The 24,764-nt window shown below is 33.8% G+C and overlaps 1 protein-coding gene across 3 annotated transcripts; it reads right to left on the reverse strand.

The window, feature by feature from the left end:
• Nucleotides 1–445: 445 nt before the first annotated feature.
• LOC134685002 (uncharacterized) lies at nt 446–20,576 on the reverse strand. Of its 3 annotated transcripts, none has more exons than XM_063544336.1 (15): nt 20,475–20,556; nt 18,782–18,902; nt 16,790–16,906; nt 16,273–16,396; nt 15,808–15,983; nt 14,964–15,095; nt 12,444–12,476; nt 11,534–11,581; nt 11,194–11,283; nt 9,909–10,106; nt 7,494–7,565; nt 5,994–6,051; nt 5,161–5,357; nt 4,191–4,211; nt 447–3,687 (listed from the first exon to the last, which is right to left on the reverse strand). In XM_063544336.1, the coding sequence occupies exons 2-15, from the start codon at nt 18,846–18,848 to the stop codon at nt 3,164–3,166; spliced, it is 1,857 nt and encodes a 618-aa protein (XP_063400406.1). In that variant the 5' UTR covers nt 18,849–18,902; nt 20,475–20,556; the 3' UTR covers nt 447–3,163. The 3 variants fall into 3 exon arrangements, with proteins under 3 accessions (XP_063400407.1, XP_063400406.1, XP_063400405.1); XM_063544335.1 differs by having other exon boundaries at nt 448–3,687; nt 18,782–18,871; nt 20,475–20,576; XM_063544337.1 differs by lacking the exon at nt 18,782–18,902 and having other exon boundaries at nt 446–3,687; nt 20,475–20,559.
• Nucleotides 20,577–24,764: the final 4,188 nt, after the last annotated feature.

Raw genomic sequence — 24,764 nt, forward strand, 5'->3', positions numbered from 1 at the left:
CTTTTTGCAACTTTTGGTCCTTGGCGATCTTCAACTTGGTAGTTGTTATGGCTTTTAAAATTTTTACATCTGAGCATAGTTTTGTGTGGAAGTAGCACGCGTCTGGTGTATAAAAATATTTTTTTAACCTGTTACCTTTGGATGGCTATTATTCGTTTGTTTCTCTGTCCTATATTTTCTCCAATTAATCTGGTGTTTTTTTTAATTGTAACCCTGTCGTGTAATGTTGTCATTTTAGTGTTATAATTAACACTGCCATTAAAGCGGGAGGTTTGGCACGCCACCATTTTTTTCATAAATATTATTATTATTATTATTATTATTATTATAATAGTAGTTGTAGTATAAGCGATGCATAGGTTGTTTGTAACTTATTGGTTTTTTTTTTTTAATGTAGAATATATAATATTCAGCGGATTAAAAAAAAATTTTGCCAACTTTAATTAGGTTAATCTCGGGGTTTAATCAGATTAACTGCTTAAAGTCTTTAAAGTTGATCACAAGGTAAACTAAAATACGCTCCAGTATTCTAAATAAAATACCAGTACACGATATAAATGTTCTAAACAAAAGACAAAAGTAAGAACAATGTCGATAAGATATTTTGTGTTTGTGTTTTGTTCTATTTTCTGTAGGAATAACTTATCAGTTGACTCATGTAAGGTAGAGGATTGGATTAAATTGGATATGAAACAAATGTTGTCTTATTCACAAGTTGTAGTAATAGGACGTGAAGTAAGTAATATTACAATATTCGAAAGCATCAACATTAATTTGGAAGTTCATTGTGTATTAAAATCGGATGGTAATAACGTTTTTGAAAATATCACTATCTTCTCTTTTTTCCCGGTTTCCAAGTGTTCCGGAACATCCGGTTCATATAAACAAGGTGATTTGATAATGGTCGGACTAAGGAGAATCGGTAACCACACCTTTCAGTGGGATGAACATGTTCCCATAACTAGTGTAGCATTTCGTGTAACTGTAGACAACCTTGTGGAAGTATCTACAGTTTGTGGATTGCAGACTTGGATTAAACCCGAAGGAGCTATCGTCGATAAGTGTCCTGTTTGTTCGACGGATGCAACTTTTGATTCTCAAAATTATGCAAACAACGTCACATGTTTCGCCGAAAGAAACCGAAGTGAATGCACACAAATTCCACGAATCGAAATGAAAAGTAAATGCAGCTGTAATGGACCAACTGTGTCAGTCGGAGACAATGGAGCGACCTCCCATGGCATCACTACAACGATTCTATTATCAGTAATGAGTGTCATTAGTTTGCTGAACTACAATATTACATAAACAACAAACGTACTATCATAGGGAAATTAACTTAGGGGAAAATAATTTCTACCAAGGATGTGTTTCAATTCAAAAATATGAATTAGTAGGAAAAATGTTATGTTTCTTGAAAGCTGAGTGACATCTCTGAGTTATATGAATATAAATACATTACAAATCCTTTTACTTTAACATATCATGTATATACTACTACAAGGTACAACAACATATGACAACAATAGTCATTCAAACTTAAATGAACAATCCAGCGTTTCCTTCGCGGAAATACATATCCAATATGTTGTTAACACGAAGTATCTATTAAGAAATTATCGTAATATTGCATCTGTATATGTTTGTTCCGAAAACAAAAATTTGTTAAATGAAAGAATGATATTGTGAATTGGGTATTATGCAGACTGTTTTAACTCAGAGCAAGTCTATAAGGGTAAATTCTGTAAACAAATCTCCCATTGCCTATTACAGTATAATGCTAATATATGTCTTTCATATATAATCCTTGAAAGTACAAATGTAGCCCTATCTTTTGCAACAATAAAAACAAAGGGTCATGAGGCATTTTTTGGACATTCCCATAGCCTTGATTAGAAATACTGCAGATTCCCACTTAATTCCTATACTAACCCTCATTACTTTTCAACCATGTCGGATGGAGAGTTGTCTCATTGGCACTCACACCACATCTTCCTATATCTATCTAAAACATTTAGTTCTTTCAGCATTCATTTTGTTTATAAGCGGTCCCTTATGCCGTATATTTATTTACTGAATTAACGCCTTTAGTTGAATATCTAAAAAAATAGATATGCTTGTTAGAAAGATTAGTATTTAAATTCGAGGTTAGAATCAAAAGCCAAGCAAACTAACTGATTAAGAATGATTAAATATCTTTAAACAAAAATAGTCATGCATTCTATATCAAAAAAGAAAGACAAAAGTTTCCAAAGGAACTTTTGGTTTAATAGCTACATTGTTAACATAAACCCGTTCATATCAAACTCTGAAATATCATAAAAACTTGGAGGTATAACTCCATATGCAGTCGATGCTAGAATATGGCTACACAGAAATTCAAATTTTACAATTAGGAAGTTGAGTCATCTTTTTTAAAGAAACAAGATACAAGTGTAAAAAAGTGAGAGCGAATGAAAAACAAATGAAACAAATCTATATATATATAGGATCATTTACTATGTTATTATTACAGATCAGCTAAATTATCTACACATAGGATCCATTACTATGTATATAGATAATTTAGCTGATATGTAACAATACTGTGACATCTTCATGCCTTATATATCATGTACTGTATTACGACGCTGATTAAAACTGACGAGGAAAGGTAACACCCGGCCACCGATGGCTTCATTTTATGGAGCCCATGTGTTCGTGTGGTCTAGCGCGCCGGATACAGCGCAGGCGATTTGGTGTCACGATATCTCAGTAGCATGGGTTTGAATCCTGGCGAGGAAAGTACAAAAAATTAGCGAAAGCACATTTACATAGCTAACATTGTTGGGTTGATGTTTAGACGAGTTTTATATATATGAATACATAAAGATCACTATAATAACTGTTCTTGTGTATAGAAATATACATATATATAGATTACTAATAAATTCAACATTTCCGGTATGAATAGTCTATACATGATTAACGTAACTATGTAGGACAATTTCTATTCAATCAAGCAAGTAGAGGAAAGTGTTTTCTAAAAACTGGAATTTTAAAACAAAACTAACCCCAGACCCATTTTTATAGATAATTTATTTAAATACAATCGAATGCAGGGCCAATTTTTTTTAGGAAGGTTTTTATATTACAATGTTTTTTTTAAATTAAATTCAACTTTTCAAATATATTTTTTATCCTGATATGTATAAAAGTATTTATTATTCGGCATCAAAACCTCTTCATTTTGTGAATATTCATTGAAGTCACTTGCGGACACTACCTCGTCCTCAGCCGAAAATTCATCAAAGTCACTTGCAAACATAAACTCGTTTTTAGGCGAATATTCATCAAAGTCGCTTCTCAACACAACCTCGTTCTCATTCGACAATTCATCAAAGTTACTTGCCAATAAAACCTGGTTATCAACTGAATATTCAGCAAAGTCACTTGTCAACAGAGCCTCATTCTCAGCCGAATATTCATCAAAGTCACGATGCAACAGAGCCTCGTTCTCACGATGTATGGTTTGTACTTCTACATTATTATTTTCATCTTCATCAGAAACATCGATTACTGGTTTAAATCTCTTTTTTGTATGTGCAACAAGGCGGTGTTTATGTCGAACCACGAGAAAAATCACAAACACCCAAAAGTCCACCGTAAAACTATAACACAAATAAATCAGATGTTCAATCCATGGTGCTGTAATAAAAAAAAAGTCATATTAACAAAGTCTCTGAGATAATTTATAATGGCACATTTTATAAGGTTCAACAATTTGTTCAACAATAACAGAAACTCACAATGGCGACATATATAACAACTTATAGGATAAAGTAAGCTATACATAAGTAAATTAAACAAAAAGTATAGTATGAATTTTCAGTTTACTGCATTTATTAAATGGTTTTATAAGTGGCTTGCAACATAACAGCCAGTTATCATGGTTTCTTGCTCAATAGTTATGTTCATTTAAACCAAGATTTGATAGAGTTATACATAGAATGTTACTATAGTTACTAGAAGCAACTTTATTGCGTTTATAGGAAATGGAGGTCCCTCTGCGTTTTGAGATTTAAAAAGAACGACGTTTCCTCCAGGATGGAAAATTGAATCGACTAATTTCTCAAATTTACAGTTATTTTCAATAAATACATTTAATTTTGCTTATTCGACACTTTTCCTTTTTTTTTATTATTACTTACGCAATCCAGGGGGTGGAAGAACTGTAAAAGAAAAAGTTTTATATATATAAGTACATGTATTCAAAATACATTTTAAATGTGTTTTGAAAGAGAAACACAATGTTGATTGTTGTACCCCTATTTGTGACATTTTTACCTATTGAGTCTGTTTGTGTTGTTCACGCATCGTTGTCAATATAATGGAATTTGATGCGACTGTCATACAAGTGAGAGGTTTTTGATAGACAGATGATATCGGATACGCTCCTTGTGTCATAACTACAATCCCGTACCCTTTTTACGAATATTACATACCGAACTATTTACCGGCTCTGTAATAACATGAGCAACACAACGGGTGCCACTTGTGGAGAAGGATCTGTTACTTTTTCGAAGCATCTGAGATCACTTTCAGTTTTTCGTGTTGCTGTTGTTCCCCTTTTTCTGACATGTTTACCTATTGTGTCTGTTTGCTTTGTCCACACATTGTTGTCAATATAATGGAGTTTTATGCGGTTGTCATACAAGTAAAAGGTTTAGATAGCTTTAGAAACAGGTTTAGTCTCATTTTCTACAAAAGAAAATACCTGTACTAAGTCAGGGATATGACAGTTGTTATTCATTCGTTTGATGTGTTTGAGCTTTTGATTTTGCCATTTGATAAGGGTCTTTCCGTTTTATATTTTTTGCATACACGCCTATGGAAAATTTGTCATTCGTTGAACATTTAATTTTGTGGTTAAATTGTACCCACGAAATCCATGAAAGTTGGTTTCACGCGAATGATAATGAATCCACAGTATTCTGTAGACACGGGTCTTTTTAAGACTGTATATTGAACTGTATGGTAAAAATTATTTATGTCAAAGTGTTAATTTTTGTTGAGCCTGCGATTAACAGCAAAAGTAGGCGAGACACTTGGTTCCGCGGAACCCTTACAAATTTTTATAATATTTAACTGAATCTTTTCCTAATTCTTCTAATATATCACCTTTCAAATGGAAAATCATTCTTGTTTTACCAGCATAAGAGCATGTGTATGAGTGGGAATCTTCCACTAGAGAAGTATGTATAACAAAAACATTATAGGCATCGATCTCTACTCTATCAGCCATCTTCTCGCGTAATTTTAATGACGACATATATTTTGTTCCGTTTATCCAATAAACAAGAGTGTCTATCGACGACCTGAAACAAGAAAGGTTTAAAGGTTTATAAATTTGTAAACAAAAACAAAAGACAACAGCAAAACAATTTGTGTTCTAGTGGATAGTTATGTTATTGACAATCGTCACCTCTCCTTAATAAAACAGTAAGAGGAAATTATTTGAATCGTCATACTAGATTAGTCTGAATGAGTCTCTTAAGTTTGATGTAGAATTCATTAACCAATATCATTCGATTACAATCTGTTTACTTGTTTATATTTGGAATGATCAACTCAAATTAATCTTATTTTAGTGGTCGACCACCTCATTTAACTAAATGGTTCGGTAACTAAAGGATCGTTTGACTCGATTGTGGTCGGTTTAAATTATACTGATGTATCACATGTGGTAATGTTTTACAGCCAAACAGATTGCAAAATGAAAGTTAAGGATGAAAGGAAATATATTCTAAACATTTATTTAAAGTCTGCTTTTATATTTCTTTAATTTTCAAAGCGAAACATTATTCTAAAGTTATTTTTGTCAGTTTTGTTCAATTAATCTATAATATATGAAATTATCCCTAGAAAGTAACATAACTTAATCAAAATATCTTTATCGACGACAAATATGACTAGAAACTATGAAATATACTGATGTATAACGAGGTATATACCCTGGACAAATTAAATCAACTCTGTCACCTTCCGTCGCAATTACTGTTGTCTCTGGAACTGTAAATATAAAGTTAAAAATTTAGAATTATTGAATGCTTCTTTTTGTAAATTCATTGAGGTTAAAAGCGTAGACCGAAGTGCATTTTGTATAAAAAAAGAAGCGCTTCATTCTATTTACTCTTGATTTTTTTTTTATTAAATTTACCTGTGCACATCATCATGAATGGTAAATTTTATTGTTTAATGAAGTTGATTAAGGAATAATGTGTATCCAATCAGAATAACGTATTATAATGAAACATATATCTAATGTAATTATTGGATAATAATTGAAGAGTTGTAACCCAATGTTTTCCAAAGTCAGAAACATACCTCACTTCCGAATGATGCTAAGGATGACAAAGATAATCATTTAAAAAATAGTTAAACCTAAAGTCTGAAAAAATGTCCTTCTTTAGTGACGCTTGGGGTTATACAAATTATAAAAAAGAACAATGTAAAATCTAGCAAACAAAGCAGTTCCTGCTAAAACAAAATATGTCTTAACATTTTAGATATCCTAGGAAATAATATGTACAGTCATGGGACAAAAGTGAGTTCCCAGTGAAAAAAAGTGCTATTATTTTAACTAAAATCGATATTTTTCAAAAAAATATTTCCAAGTAACTGACTGTATGAGCGATTTTTATAAAACAGATACCAAAAGATGTAAAAATGTCTGAAGTTTAATTTAGTCATAATTTTCTTGAGTTTCGTTTTCATTATCTGATGAGTTAGACACAGATGCAAATTTTTACGATTTTAATTTGGTTAGAATAATAGAAAACGGTTCAAGAAATATTTTTCTATCTGTTCATCTCGTCAGAATATTAAAATGAGCATGAATAATTTTATAACCAAAGAAACAATAAAACTTCAGACATTTCTACATCTTTTGGTATTTATATTACGAAAATCGCTCATACACTTACTTCGTAATATTTTTTTGGAAAATATCGATTTTAAAATAATAGATTTTTTTTCACTGGGAACTCACTTTTGTCCCATGACTGTATTTGAAAACGGATTAAAACAATAGCAAAAGATAGATAGAAAATTACGAGTTCGTTAGTTGTAAATGTCGCCTAAGGAACTCAAGACAACCTCTTTAATAATTTAAAAACAAAGGTCGTACGATTTTTTTTAAAATCCTTTGTACTTCCACAGTTAATTCCTTTTTTAACATGCTTATCTCAACAATTTTACATAACTAAACTAACACTCATTTAACAAAACTTTTAGCAGCACATGTTCAGTTCCATATTTGAAAAACATAAACTGTACTTTTAAACATGAAAATAAATACATCATTATAAAGAAAATAAACACCACTAAAACTCTATCATGAAATTTCGTTTCCGCAACTTTTGAAAACTTTAATTCCAAGTTTTTTTATTGACCTAAGTCAGGATGTTTTCGATCATTTCATACTATCTTGAATATATATAATTTATACATACATTTCTTCATAACGTCTGTGAATTCTATTTTGTCTAGCTTGACTGATGCAAACTTTTTCCCGCCACTACCACCTATGGAATAAAATATTAAAACATCCCTTTTAAAGCGATTAATGTATAGAATCATAATACATATCACGGATAACAGGAACTACCAAAGCATTAGACGGTACAACCCGACACACAACAATTAAGAACACGTTATTCAAATCCAGCTTGACTTGTTACGACATTTGGAGGTCCAGTTACCACAATTTTATTGAAAATCACAAAGAATAAAAGACAGCACATCATTTGGAAAGCATGGCCAATATGTACAGGAAACCAACCATGGTATGATGGTAGCAACCACACAATTGCTGAAGATATAATATTCCTATTAAACATGTTTCACGAGTATCATCATATAATTAATTAGAAATTGAAATAGGCAATATTTGTAAGAACTTATTTAGTATTTTGAAAAGAGAGACAATCAGAATATTAATAATTTTTCGTTGACTTGGTGTGTAATAATTTTTTACCTTCCAACATTGCTCGTGACATGACTTGTATTCCATCTCATCTGTCCGATCACGGTACTTAGACATACTATAATAATGTTTCCCTACCCTACCAACATTGCATGTGACATGACTTATATTCCATCTCGTCTGGTCGGTCACGGTACTTAGACATACTATAATAATGTTTCCCTACCCTACCAACATTGCATGTGACATGACTTATATTCCATCTCGTCTGGTCGGTCACGGTACTTAGACATACTATAATAATGTTTACTTACCCTTCCAACATGGCACGTGACATGACTTATATCTCATCTCGTCTGGTCGGTCACGGTAACTAGACATATTTTACTATAATAATGTTTACCTACCCTTCCAACATTGCACGTGACATGACTTATATCCCATTTCGTCTGGTCGATCACAGTAACTAGACATACTATACTAATGTTTACTTACCCTTCCAACATTGCACGTGACATGACTTATATCCCATCTCGTCTGGTCGGTCACGGTAACTAGACATACTATAATAATGTGTACTTACCCTTCCAACATTGCACGTGACATGACTTATATTCCATCTCGTCTAGTCGGTCACGGTAACTAGACATACTATAATAATGTTTACTTATGTAACGTGTAACCGGGGGATCAATGGATCCGTATCTGAATAAATCAGGATTTCAAGTGTTCAACTCAATTTTTCACCACAACCAGTTGTCTTATTCAAAACAATTAACACATCATTAAATTGATTCATAACAAAAACCATTAACACAGCACAATGCATATAACTCAAAATGCAAGGTGAAATACATCATTCACAATGCATAAACACACTGTATCATAACAGAATATATATACACAATGTCACTATGCAATCACTATGTAACATGTATCAGACCGATTTATTCACAATGTCACTAACATATTACTATGCAACATGCATACGGCCCTTTATTACACAATGTCACCAACAGATTACTTTGCAACATGCATCAAGTACGTATCACATAAAACGTATGAACACAAAATCACATATATACAACTTCTATTTACAACGTCCACCAACATGTAATATCACATTGCTAGTCTACAACTAACCACAATAACACAATGACACAATAACACTTGCTTAATGTTTCAATTCACAAGGAATATTTATATATAAACACAACTTAACTCACGCACTAACTTTCACTTTGAGTTCCCACACAATGAATATTATCCAACTGGTAAGGTTTACACAATGCACATTCACTAATACACTTCCACAATAAAACAACTTGCAACACCAGCAAGTAAACACCTTGTATTCTCACTAATACAAATCTATGAAGTTTTCACACTTCCACACATAGTACAACTTGCAACACAAGCAAGTATACACCTTGTATTCTCATTAATACAATAACCACTTATATATATCAGATTCACTTTATACATTGTATCACAATCACTATTGCAACATCCACATATAAATCCGAACACTATTTATATATCCTTTGGAATCACTTAATTCACTCTACTTACCAGTTGGAATATCTAATCCTGATGTTAACACTTCAAAGGTCCACATAAAACTGACTAAGTTTCTCTGTTTTGAGCTGGCTTATATACTACCATATGGAACGGTCCATTATACGTGAAGGGGTGAAAATCAAGACTTTACCAAATTTAGTGGTGTTTTAAGTGATAGATGGTGCTCCAACTATGGAGAAACTTGTATTCATATAGAAACACAATTAATAGGGAAAGATAACTGGAGTTTCACATCAAAATAAATAAACTATGACCGATTTTCGTTACACTTACCCTTCAAACATTGCACGTGACATGACTTATATCCCATCTCGTCTGGTCGGTCACGGTAACTAGACATACTATAATAATGATTACTTACCCTTCCAACATTGCACGTGACATGACTTATATTCCATCTCGTCTGGTCGATCACGGTACTTAGACATCCTATAATAATATCTCTCGAACATCGAGGATCTACATGGTAATCCCGCTTTGTACGAACGTAAAATGTAATATAACTGTTCGTAATTTTCTATCATCTGTCTTTCAGAGTATAGTTTGGCCATGCATGTACCTGTAACAAATCAAGAAAACATACAAATATTGGTGCTTCGTTTAAATGTAAGATAAAAGTTCTCCACATTGCTGAAAGAAAGAAAAGTATGATAAATCTGTCTTTTATGCATGTACTTATTCATTTGACAAGAATGGAGTTCCCTTAAAGTTTGAACCTCTCCTACAAATAAACATAACAACAACATACTTTTAACAATTTACCCTTTATGATTTCTATTTTTTGATACCAGCACCAATACTGTAAATAAATATTCGCATGTGCTTAATGAAACAACTGGAAAATTTTCTTGTCGTTTTACACAATGCCCACAGGTACATACAGTGTATAAACTAATAGAAGCGTACCAATCAGTTAGTCAGAGGGCTATCCGGCACCTTATGGTTACAAGCTTGTGATTTTAATATTTAGTTCTAGTTTTTTGTGTGATAATCATTTCCTCAACGTATTGCTGAGAGCCGTGGTGAAGTGGTGGACTTCTAACACAAAAGTTCCTGGTTCGATTTCCGTCTGGGATGAAAATTTCAGGGAGTGAATTTTCGGCTCTCCCTTGACACCATTTGCGAGTATGGTCTTGAGGAAACGATGATAGTCCGTCGGAAGGGGACGATAAATGGCTGACCCGTGTTAAGTGAGAGCCATATCTCTTGCAAGTTAAAAGACACCCTTGTAGATTTCGAAAAAGAACAGGCTAATGCCGCTAAAAGGCAGCAATCGCACCCGCAAAGTGGAAAGGGAATAATATAAGTTGCAAAACTTGTTTTCCAATCCACTATAAATAAATATGTTTAAACTAAAAACTAAAACTCCACTAATGACATTGTGTAACCTGTCTAATTAAAACCTCTATATATCCTCTGTTTTTTGTTCTTTAAATCGACTGCTTGTCGTTTCCTTAATGTTTTGGTCAACATCTTGTTTTATTCATATTTTAAGGGGTAATTTTCACAAGTAAGTTTCTTGATACAGTGTTATATATTATTCATGAGTATAATAACTATAGTTTTATATTAATTTCCAAAAAAAACATTTATTTTCATCTTGAAAACTACATTATATAAGGTATCGTGAATATATTTGAACATACCTCGTCTCTTACGCTCGCCTTCTGCACCACAAACACTACACGGCGTCCAGTCTCCCCAGCTTGAATAATAAACAAGATTGTCCTGTTTGGCTATAAATAAAATGTATTTTATGATTTGTCAGTAGTTGCAGGTCTTCGATTTGTTATTTTTGTTTGGCATCTATTAGTTTTAAAAAAATTTCGGAGATAATTAGATTCATTGAAAAATAATATCATTAAAAGCTTATTGTTTTAGTTCAAAAATCCCCTTCTCTTTTCTAATTATGCAATACATTGAACAGCTATAGGTCGGAAAGAAGATAATCTCTTTATTCAGTTTGAACAATATAAAAATACTTACAGACTTGTTCTGGAAGAGGTTTGCTAAATTTTTTGCCTTTTTTGTCGACTGAAACAAATGTATACATGTAAAGTTTATACAATGAATAACAAAGAGATTTTTCACGTCGTTAAATGGCGTAAGATTGCCTCCCCTCCCCCCCCCCCCCCCCCCCCCCCCCCCCCCCCCGCCACGTCATTTGAACTTTGGTGGGTAGTTGTCTCACTGGCCAATTCATACCAGTGGCGGATCAAGAACTTTTCATAAAGCGGGGGGGGGGGGGGGGGGGGGGGGGGGGGGCGAAAGAGGGGCCTGGATCCGCCTATGCATGATACCATATCTTGAATTTCTATTATGAAACGCTGCACATAACAACGTTGTCAGTACACTTACAATTTCAATCCTCATATTCCCGACTTTATATACACTGCACTTTTCCCGACAAAGTATACAAAATTAATTTCATCTTTTTATCTTAAAAAATATGTATTCTTAATTTGAACCGATTTTTACTTTGAAAGAGCGGAGATATACTGAAATATTATCCAGTCTTTCACCGACTCAAATTGATAATTCGCCATCAATGCATTGTAATTACAATTGCATTCAAAGCATTTACGATTATTACTAGTATACTACATTTGTTTGGTCAGTGTTTTCTTTTCGTTCTCTAATTGGTCAGTCTTTATACTACTCGAATCTGACAAAACACAGTGCGGGTCCAGGAAAAGGTGGGGGTTCCAGAGTTGGAATCCCCACTTTACTTTGGACAGTCAATACATTTGAATGGGGACATATGGTTGGAACCCATAAATAACGTAAAAAATAAATAAGTAAAAAACATTAAACATAAATAACGTTTTTTTTTTTTTTTAAAAGCCGTAAACCAAAAATGTATAATAAACAAAATATATGTTAAACATGTACATACCCTTCCTTATTGGAATATCTGTTTCTTGTATAACTAAATTGGAATCAATAAGATAGTCACTCAAATATGTGGATTTATTATTATTTGTTTTACTTTTATTATCTATACACAAAGAATTATTGTGATATCTTTGCTGCATACGGATAAAAATGGAAAACATTTCAAATATATGACGCGCGTTTACTTTCGTCTACACGGGTGTCATTCGGTTTAACGAGAGAAATGATCGTAAAAGAATATCTAACGGCGGTCAAGTATTGAGAGACAATCGTGAAAGCTCTGGTAACGAATCGCGAAAGACATTTCATGTAAATTCTAGTTCAAAATCTTTGAAAAAATCGCTTAATTTTCAAAACGCGGAACAAAGAATTATGTCTGTCAAAATGGTTTAACTTCCTCATCATAAATGTGAAATAAGATAAAGAAAATATGCAGTACTTTATGAAAAAACACGAAAGGCGCAATGCATGTCTATGACATTAATTACAAATAACACGCTTTGTGTACGACATATAATGGTCATATTTCAGTTTATTATGATATATTTGAAATTTAATTCTTGTTGTATCTGATTGTACAGTAAAATTAAAGTATGTTCTTCCCTTAAAGCATTAATTTGTATATGAAAACCTTGAATTTGTTGAATTTCCATCAAACTTGATCGTGAAAGATCAGGCAACGCATTATTTTGATCGTGAAAGATAATGTGTGACAAGACTTAATACTAGTATTAATCAGAAATCTGTCTTTTTTTTTACCATTTGATAAACCTGCAACTGGTTGAAGCCTGTAACTATTTTGATAAGAATGGACATTAAAACCATTATTTTTTTCTATTCAACACTTTACCTCGAAGGTAAAAAAAAACTAAAACTAAAACGTGTCCAAATAAGTGTGAAAGATTCATCTCTGAGAATCGCTCAAGTGCAATTCAGGCATACCGACACTATTTAGCCAATAATATGGATATGCAACGTTTAAACCAAAATGATATCCATCTAACAAAAAATTACAGCAAAACAGCATCTTTCATGAGTAATTTGAGATTGAACGATAACCAACATTTTGTGCAACAGTACTTTCTTAAGTTCTTTGTATACAACGCAGATGTGGATTGATTTAACCATATACTACTGACTATAGAATACCAGAGAGCAAATGATGTAATGTCTCGTCTGGTTTACTTATGATAGTTTATTTGTTGAACGTCTATAACATCAAGGGTTTTACTAGAAGTGTCAAATGCGATTACGATTGTCAATGGTTCATAAAAATAATTCAAGATCAGAATCCCATGCCATACAGATCTTCACAAATATCATGTACACTAAATAACTGTGTTCCGATTCTTACAGTGCCTTAGAAACTGACAAATGTAAAAGTTATGCTTGGCCAATTAATTCGGAACATAAGGTCAAAAGTATATGAACCCTGACCGACATCAAGACATATACATCTTTATACTATCATGCAATACATCAAATACAATTGGAGTCATCATGGTCATATATGAAACATGCAGACAGACATGTACACCATACACGAAATACCTTGGCGCTATAGCAGAAAATGTACACCTTACAATCATAACAACAGACAGTTATCCTAAAGCTTGACGAATCCACGATACGGACTTGACCATAAAGTGAATCTTCATCTATGAAATGAGGCATATTCGGGGTCAGGTGAATCCTGTCTGACGGACATATATATATAGGATCCAATATACAAAATGTGGGTATTCTATAACTCGTGATAAGTGAGTACTTCACATGACAATAAAAAGCTTCATCCTACAATCATCCAACTAGTTTACATTTCATTTTCTGAAAATATTAAAACTTTGAAATGTTAAACCTATTGAGGATGTTGACCTATCTAGCTTTTCTCAATACAAATAACAAATATTAATTATGATATAATTGAAGAATAATTTGAACATCTTCGTATCATCAGATCTTTCACGATCCCATTCACGATCTTCAAAAATGCAGTATACGTGATCTTTCACGATCCGAAAAATCTTTTTTTGTGTAAATAATTCTTTATTTACCAAGTTTCAGATTATGTTTATACAAAATAACTATGAGAACCATTTGATTAATTGAAATAGAATGCCCTTATTTGGATAAAAGTAGTTTTTTCTAGTCGAATTTGTGAAAAAATCAGGTTTGTTTACATTTTTTATGACATTGAAATGTCGAGAAGCAATCTGCCTTTTGTTGTTTTGTAATAACTATGTACTTTTAAAACTGGATATTCTCACATACTGATCATAATGTTGAACCATTTCGACAGACAGTTTTATTTTGTAGTTAATTTATCTGTGTAATTAATTAAATTGGAATATTTATTGACCTTTCATATGTCTTCACGATTAAATGTCTTTCATGATCCGTTACTGGAACTATGACGATCTCTCAATACTTGACCGCCTTTAGATATTCTCTCACGATCATCTCTTTCGTTAAACCGAATGACACCCGTGGTCCATAGAATTAAAAACAAATGACCACTAACCTTCTAAATGAAAAAAGACACGAAATCTGTCACTACTGAAGAAGAAGTTTTTCAACATGTTAACATCTAGAAATTTCTTCACATAAACATCCTCGGTTTTCATATCGTGACAAAAGTAAGTCCCTCTATCCGCTAAAACAAATATCAAATAATATATTAAAGGGGCACTAGCTGTCAAATTCATAATCACTGATTTGACTCAAATTTTCATATTCGATTTATGACATACTAAAACGTCTATTCCAATAACTATTAGTTTAAAATTAACAGTTAGCACTGCATGGACTCGATACTGTATATCAGAATTTCGGGTCTATTTTAATCTAGGCGCCATCTAATTAACTTTCGAGATGACCAACGCAGACTGCCGATGGTTATGTAATCCGATATAAACATAAACTTAAATATAAATACATAGCGACATCGTGCAATCATTCTTTTCTAGGCCTTATTTGATTTCATTTTATAGGTTAAATAACAGGTTGATTATCGTTTTTACCTGTATAAGACTGATTGTTGTTAAGAATCGAACCAGTCAACGAAATAGTTTACCTTCGTTTCTCTTTCGATGCTGTCATTCTTTTCCTTTAAATGTCTGACAACGATTTAGATATGTGTAACTTGACTTCAGCTATTGGGTTAAATCGAAGTTCACATGGAAACGGATTTTGATTTTTTCACTTGCAAGTGAATAATTGATCAGCAATGTTTCTTTGCTTATTTTGACAAATTTGTAGTCTTTCCAATTCGCCAAAACATATATTAGTATAATTACAAAACTTATATATTTTCCCCTTTATTTCAAATGAGACTTCTTATCAAAATTCTTCGCTAAATAATTCACCTGTTGTAGCATTTTTGATATGGAGGCCGTATTCTTCATCAATATACACCCGATTATCATTATCATCGTCATGCATATCTATATCTATTCTAACTATACGAAATTCTCTCCCTTTTGCCTTCTTTCTGTCAAGTTTCTTCCATTCGATTGTTTTCCCATATGTTTCTTTGTCACCACTGATCAAAATATAATGATAATAGTACAATATAATATCGTTTGTCATAGAATAATATGAAATAACACCAAAACTATATGATTAAAATATTAGGTCACGTGACAGTGTTGTCTAATTAGGATATAACACAAATATGTTTACAATATACCCGCATGTGACATTGTAATACCTTTTTTATGAAGTAACAACACCAATGTTTGTATAATATACCCTCATGCACACTGTTTGTCTTAAAAAAAATTACAAATAGGAGGTGATAAGATGTAGTGTTGTATATCATATCTACTTACCAGTAATGACATGTTAAAACGATGTCCTCATGCTCTTCCACACTGTACATCAATTGCAACGGTGCGCCTCTGTTCTGTTTTCTATAATTTTCAATGTATTTCTCGCATTCGGGTAAATTTCTATCTATCAAAAATATAATACATACGGATTTAAATCTAATATCTTGTACCAAACAACTGTTTCAATAACGTTAAAACGGTAACGATTCCTCAAGAAGTAGAATCGGATTTTGAATTTTACTTCAAATTTGGGAGACAAGTAAAACTAAAACTGAATAAGATTGATTTATCTTTACAGATATACAAGTTTTGCGCATCAGTAAATGTCTTACAGTGGCGAGGAACCACAGGCCATACGTATTTTATATTTATCCTATATCAAACTTACCCATGTATATCCTTTTATCCCCCCTTTTTAAGTCATAATTCCAACCTTGACAAACTCTATATCCTTAAACCTTCAACTTAAGCAAACTGTTTCTGTAAATTAAATGTAGATCAAATATAAAACTCTTACTCCATGGTACTTGATTCTGAACACTGGCTGTATCTCGTCGTGGTCTTAGTTTCGCTTTATATTCTTCGTCCATACTCTCATCAGGTACGTCGAATGGAAGGTGGTCTTTCATCAATTCTGAAATAACAATGTTAAAAGTGATTTTTATGTTCAAAACTTTCAAACTAAAATATCCTTTGCAATCTTGAATTAATCTGAAGTTAATTTAAATTGCTGTTTCATTTTTTTCCTTTAAAGATCTCGAGAAAATATAAATCTATGGATCGTACATGTCGTATGTCTGTTTGTAAATATCTCTAACACTGCATTAAAGTTACTGATGTAGGTGTTTTGACTTGATTATTGCTGATGGAAACGATTAATATGGGTTTTTTTTCTTAACCATTGCAAATAGGGACGGGTAGGTGTTTTTCTATTTTAAACACTGTAAATGAGGTGATATTTTAGTGTTTTTTTTTTATCTGTTTCTGATGGCGACGAAAGGTGGGCGTTCTTTTATTTTAACCACTGCTACAGAGGAAAACAGGAAGGTCTTAGCCTCTTCTAATGTGAGTGGCTTGAAGGTGTATTTTTGTCTTATAACAGTTCAAAAGGGGACGACACGAAGGGGTTTAAGTCTTAACCACTATTAATGGGGACGGCAGTTTAGTATTTTGTCTTAACCACTACTAATGGGGACGACAGTTTGGTATTTTGTCTTAAACACTGCTAATGGGGACGGCAGGTCAGTATTTTGTCTTAACCACTACTAATTGGGACGGCAGTTCAGTATTTTGTCTTAACCACTACTAATGGGGACGGCAGTTTAGTATTTTGTCTTAACCACTACTAATGGGGACGGCAGTTTAGTATTTTGTCTCAACCACTACTAATGGGGACGGCAGGTCAGTATTTTGTCTTAACCACTACTAATTGGGACGGCAGTTCAGTATTTTGTCTTAACCACTACTAATGGGGACGGCAGTTCAGTATTTTGTCTTAACCACTACTAATGGGGACGGCAGTTTAGTATTTTGTCTTAACCACTACTAATGGGGACGGCAGTTTAGTATTTTGTCTCAACCACTACTAATGGGGACGACAGTTTAGTATTTTGTCTTAACCACTACTATAATGGGGACGGCAGTTTAGTATTTTGTCTTAACCACTTCTAATGGGGACGGTAGTTCAGTATTTTGTCTTAACATTTTTAACCCCGCCACATCATTTATGTATGTGCCTGTCCCAAGTCAGGAGCCTGTCATTCAGTGGTTGTCGTTTGTTTTTGTGTTACATATTTGTTTTTCGTTCATTTTTTTTACATAAATAAGGCCGTTAGTTTTCTCGTTTGATTTTTTTTACATTGTCTTATCGGGGCCATTTATAGCTGACTATGCGGTATGGGATTTGCTCATTGTTGAAGGCCGTACGGTGACCTATACTAGTAATTGTTAATATTTGTGTCATTTTGGTCTTTTGTGGATAGTTGTCTGATTGGCAATCATACCACATCTTCTTTTTTATATTAACCACTACTAATGAGGACGGCAGTTCAGTATTTTGTCTTAACCACTACTAATTGGGACGGCAGTTTTGTGTTTTAGTTTTAACCACTACTAATGGGAACGGCAGTTTTGTGTTTTAGTTTTAACCACTACTAATGGGGACGGCAGTTTTGTGTTTTAGTTTTAACCACTACTAATGGGGACGGCAGTTTTGTGTTTTAGTTTTAACCACTAAATGCCGAGGGCCAAGTTGGTCATAGTCACAATGGCAACAAATTTGTTCAGCGATTTCATGAATCATTATGAATGGGCCTCGGAACAAAGCACATGATCGCTTATTTCTTTTGACATCTCTAAACTAATTTGACATTTGTCTTATTCAGCTGTTATAAAATTGTTTATTTTTATGTTTTACCTCGGCATAAGCAACTTTTCGCCGAACCACTTAAACATTATAATCAATATTTTATGCCCGTTAATAGTTGAACACTGAGCCATAATTACATACCATCAAGCTCTTCGGTTATATTATATTTTTCCCTATGCCCGTCATCATCTTCTATTTCTATAACCATCTCTAGTGCTGAGACAGTAAAACCTAGATAACACAAAATATTCAGTCACCATACCTACCAAGAAAGGATCATTTCTATAAACAACATTACTTTGGAAATATAGTACGACAGATTGGTAAACTGTATCATAGAGGATATGAATGAGGTTTACAGATTAGAGAAAAAACCCACACTTAAAATAGACCGAAACAAAATAAAGAATAGAGAAAAATGCGGCTTCAAAAAAACAAAAGAGAATAATGTTGAACAGAAGCTTTCAGTTCTTTAGTTCTTTACTCCCTAAGTTGCTTTCAAATATGTTTTTTTTTACAAAAAAAATCAGACTGTTCAAGTTGTTAAGTGCGGAGAACTTGAATACATTGCATTTTTCATTTTGATTTTATGACAATTTATCAGAGTAATTGTTTCTCAAATCACATATTTTTGCTAAATTGATTTTGTTCTCGTCTCAATATCATATGCAGGGTGAAAAGGGAACCAAAACGACAAAAGTATCAAATCGGCACATTGCAAAATCGCATTGTTCAAACTTAAATTATTTTATAATCAACAAGAAAAAAAAACTCACAACAAACAAAACAAGACAACCTCCTTTTATTTTCAAATGATCAAATGGAAATTACATAAAAATGAATTTTCAAATGACGTTCAAGTGGCAATAAGTTAATAAGGTGTTTCAAAACGGCGATTTCACTGAGCTTATCAGCCTTATGCTATCATTAAATCCATAGTCTAACTTGTGACATAAAAATAAAATAACGGTAATGTAACATTTTGTCAATTTAAGATATTTCGAATTCCCAGATTTCCCATGAAAATACTGTGTCCTTTTCAGCACGATATATAAAACGATTTCCGAAATCCTTCAATTCAAAATAAAAAGTTTTTAAATATCCTTCTTGTTAGATCTACCCCTTATTTTCGCATTTCAAAAATGTGTCACCCCTCAAAGCAATCGGAACAACTCGGCCTTTCTGGTTGCACGAAGAAATAACCTCGTATGCATTAGGCGGAGGAATCATTGTCCGGAAAATTTTCCGATTCGATTCAAAATTATATTTTTTCGACTGGACTGGTACATTTTTTTACCACTACTGATTTAACTTGCTCCTGTCCGGAAAATTTTCCGATCCGATTGAATTTTATATTTTTTCGACTGGAATGGTACAATTTTTTTACCATTACTTATTTACTTTGCTCCTTCTTTCGCGCCAAAATATTTGGCAGAGTTAAAGTTCTTGATTACTGTGATATGTAACCAAATTATAGCGCCACCTGGAGGATAGAACTTCTTTGTGTCGCGGATCACTACAATTCCGGCCAACAATTTAAGAAGAATTTCTCCGTAGTGCATACGAGGCTATTGTACTGCGTAGCGAGAATGGCCGAGTAGTTACGATTGCCCTCAAAGATGTTATTTCTATTTGTCTTATGGTCCGCAAAATTTAAGGGACTAATAGCTAAGTACTGCAACAGTTACACATGGCACGAAATTTTGCGGTCTTTTACTTATTGACGTCATAAGTGTCAAAAATTTTCTCTTGTGACGTCACCAGAGCCTCTGTGAAAGTATAATGAAACATCGACAGCTCGAGCTTGTAAAACATAACAGACAATATACACTACCTGTCAATAAATAGATAATCACTGCATTTCTACACATTTCTTCTCTAAAAGATTGGTAATACAGCAAGGAAAATGCTTCGTGACGTCACTGAACTTTTCAACGATGACGTCATATACTAAGTTATCTACGTTTATAATGTAATTATTTATTTGCAAAACAGACAAAAAACAATTTTGGTTATGGCAAATAATTTGACAAAACAAACATGATCAAACATAATGAAAACTCGATAATATTATAAGAGATTTATGAAAAAAAGATCTAAAACAGTTATTGTTCTCCTTTTCTCAGTGAAGATAATGACTCTTAGGCAGCAACCATTTGGTTTTCTAGGGGGGGGGGGGGGGGGGGGGGGGCTATGTTTTTTTTTGGAAAAAAAAGTTTGTTTCCAGTTTTTGGAGAAAAAATAATTTGTTTTTGTTTCTGAGAAAAAAATTGTTTGTTTCACATCCTGCCACTATAAGTAATGCTAAAATTGAAAATTGAAAGAAAAAAATAGTTTTCGACTTGTCCCAAAAAAAATAGATTGTTTTTCGCCCCAGAAAATCAAATGGTTGCTGCCTTCTTGTAGATATAGATATTTTAACACCCTGAAGTATCCAAGTATCCGGCAGCGGGCTTCAAATTGCCTCTACATTAATGAGGGGGGATAGGACCTTTATCGGGACTCCGGGATCGGGTCTTTTTAAGCTCGGGATTTCGGGATTGACCCTTTCGTGATTCGGGAATTCTTTTTTTTTTAGGATTTCGGGACCTCGGGATTTACTTTATTTAAGTCCGGGATTTCGGGATGCAGCTATTTTTGCCGGAGGCGACAAAATTGAAAATATGTTTATGTAAGCTTGCTAAATAGCATATTATTAAAGCAACCATTTTTTTCTTGTGCCTGCAATATAGACTAGTTAATTTGTAATTTTGTTGGTTCATTGTAAAGTGAATTTTAATGTATATGTTCCAGACCATGCATGTAAGTATTTGGACCGTACGCGTACGGTCGGACCGTATGAGTATGTATACGCGAACGGTCTGGTACGAGCTGACCATACATTTTATTTTATCATACGGGATTATTTATATAAATTGAAACAAGCATTTATCTATTTTACTAGTGATTTTTTGTTTTAAAAATTGTTATTGATAATTTATTATAATTAGATAAAATGAACAAATAAACAATTGAAATTAAGTATTTGTTTAATGGTAAATCTGAATCCTATTTTGGTACTATCACCCAAGGTAACACAATTCAAGTAACGTAATATTTTTCAAATTTTCATGTATGCAGTTCATGCATGTTCCTTGGCATTTGCATTTGTTGGTAAAGTTGCTAAATATTCCAAAACAATTGACCTCCTACATGATATTTACTTCCGATATCTTCAATTTCATTGATCATAATTCAATTAATGTATTACTGATCGACATGCTAGATACAAGAGATTAACAGATTTAATTAGCGTGAATTTAAAAAAAAAGTTGAAATATAAAGTTTTGTTTCAACTACAATTGAACTTTTTTATATTAATTTGATAGGTAAGTTATGTTGATCTGCTATATGCATTTGTATCTAATGAACCTGGCCATCTTTTTCAATATTAGTCAGACCGTATTAGTATTTTGAAAAAGTACGCATACGGTCCAGACCGTACGCGTATGGTCTAAATACTCATACGGTCTGGAACATATATATAAACTTTGAAAGGTTCTACACAACTGTGCTTTGTCAACATAAAATAATCGATATAACTCACTTACTAAGATAAACAGTAACTATAACTGAGATACATAATAGTTAAAAACACATATAAGTTAAGTGTAAATAAGAATTTGTTAAAGGAGATAAAAATAAAAATATTGAACATCCATTTGTAGCAATGAAATCATATTGAAGTCCTTACAACCGATCTTCGATAGAAAAACTGACAATCCTAGTCAATTAAGATTTGAGCCGAGCGCACCTGTGCAACGAAAACTATATGGTGTAAAACGAGAAGCATGTTCTGCCTAACGTTCCGACTCATTTGCATCTGCATATCAACTCTGATCCCCATGTAATCAGTGAACAAAGACTGCATATCAACTCTGATCCCCATGTCATCAGTAAACAAAGGCTGCATATCAATTCTGATCCCCATGTAATCAGTGAACAAAGACTGCATATCAACTCTGACACCCATGAAATCAGTAAACAAAGACTGCATATCAACTCTACCCCCCCATGTAATCAGTGAACAAAGATTGCATATCAACTCTAACCCCCCCATGTTATCAGTTAACAAAGGCTGCATATCAACTGTGATTCCCCATGTAATCAGTGAACAAAGGCTGCATATCAACTCTTATCTCCGATGTTATTTGTGGATAAAGACTGCATATCAACCCTGACCCCATGTAATCAGTGAACAAAGACTGCATATCAACTCTTACCCCCATGTAATCAGTGAACAAAGACTGCATATCAACTCTGATCCCCATGTAATCAGTGAACAAAGGCTGCATATCAACTCTGATCCCCCATGTAATCAGTGAACAAAGGCTGCATATCACTTCTGATCCCCATGTAATCAGTGAACAAAGACTGCATATCAACTATGATCCCCATGTAATCAGTGAACAAAGACTGCATATCAACTCTGATCCCCATGTAATCAGTGAACAAAGACTGCATATCAACTCTGATCCCCATGTAATCAGTGAACAAAGGCTGCATATCAACTCTGATCCCCCATGTAATCAGTGAACAAAGGCTGCATATCACTTCTGATCCCCATGTAATCAGTGAACAAAGACTGCATATCAACTCTGATCCCCATGTCATCAGTGAACAAAGGCTGCATATCAACTCTGATCCCCATGTCATCAGTGAACAAAGGCTGCATATCAACTCTGATCCCCATGTAATCAGTGAACAAAGGCTGCATATCAACTCTGATCCCCATGTCATCAGTGAACAAAGGCTGCATATCAACTGTGACCCCATGTAATCAGTGAACAAAGGCTGCAAATTAACTCTGATCCCCCATGTAATCAGTGAACAAAGGCTGCATATCACTTCTGATCCCCATGTAATCAGTGAACAAAGACTGCATATCAACTCTGATCCCCATGTAATCAGTGAACAAAGACTGCATATCAACTCTAACCCCCATGTCATCAGTGAACAAAGGCTGCATATCAACTCTGATCCCCATGTCATCAGTGAACAAAGGCTGCATATCAACTCTGATCCCATGTAATCAGTGAACAAAGGCTGCATATCAACTCTGATCCCCATGTCATCAGTGAACAAAGGCTGCATATCAACTGTGACCCCATGTAATCAGTGAACAAAGGCTGCAAATTAACTCTGATCCCCCATGTAATCAGTGAACAAAGGCTGCATATCACTTCTGATCCCCATGTAATCAGTGAACAAAGGCTGCATATCAACTCTGATCCCCATGTCATCAGTAAACAAAGGCTGCATATCAATTCTGATCCCCATGTAATCAGTGAACAAAGACTGCATATCAACTCTGACACCCATGAAATCAGTAAACAAAGACTGCATATCAACTCTACCCCCCCCCCCCCCCCCCCCCCCCATGTAATCAGTGAACAAAGATTGCATATCAACTCTAACCCCCCCCATGTTATCAGTTAACAAAGGCTGCATATCAACTGTGATTCCCCATGTAATCAGTGAACAAAGGCTGCATATCAACTCTTATCTCCGATGTTATTTGTGGATAAAGACTGCATATCAACCCTGACCCCATGTAATCAGTGAACAAAGACTGCATATCAACTCTTACCCCCATGTAATCAGTGAACAAAGGCTGCATATCTACTCTGATCCCCCATGTAATCAGTGAACAAAGACTGCATATCAACTCTGATCCCCATGTAATCAGTGAACAAAGGCTGCATATCAACCCTGACCCCATGTAATCGATGAACAAAGACTGCATATCAACTCTTACCCCCATGTAATCAGTGAACAAAGGCTGCATATCTACTCTGATCCCCCATGTAATCAGTGAACAAAGGCTGCATATCAACTCTGACCCCCATGTAATCAGTGAACAAAGGCTGCATATCAACTCTGACCCCCATGTAATCAGTGAACAAAGGCTGCATATCAACTCTGATCCCCATGTAATCAGTGAACAGAGGCGACATATCAACTCTGATCTCCTATGTTATCAGTGAACAAAGGCTGCATATGAACTCTGATCCCCATGTAATCAGTGAACAAAGACTGCATATCAACTCTACCCCCCCCCCCCCCCCATGTAATCAGTGAACAA

The sequence above is a fragment of the Mytilus trossulus genome, chromosome 9, assembly GCF_036588685.1.
Source record: "Mytilus trossulus isolate FHL-02 chromosome 9, PNRI_Mtr1.1.1.hap1, whole genome shotgun sequence".
NCBI lineage: Eukaryota > Metazoa > Mollusca > Bivalvia > Mytilida > Mytilidae > Mytilus > Mytilus trossulus.

What these genes read in the sequence shown, in the direction of transcription:
- LOC134685002 (XM_063544335.1), bottom strand. Translation starts at nt 20,511, where the DNA reads ATGTGTAGAAATGCAGTGATTATCTATTTATTGACAG. An exon ending in TCAGAATCAAGTACCATGGA is followed by an intron (nt 16,397 to 16,789) that starts GTAAGAGTTTTA and finishes TATTTTTGATAG; the next exon opens with ATAGAAATTTACCCGAATGC. An exon ending in TCACGTGCAATGTTGGAAGG is followed by an intron (nt 7,566 to 9,908) that starts GTAAGTAATCAT and finishes TTTATTCCATAG; the next exon opens with GTGGTAGTGGCGGGAAAAAG.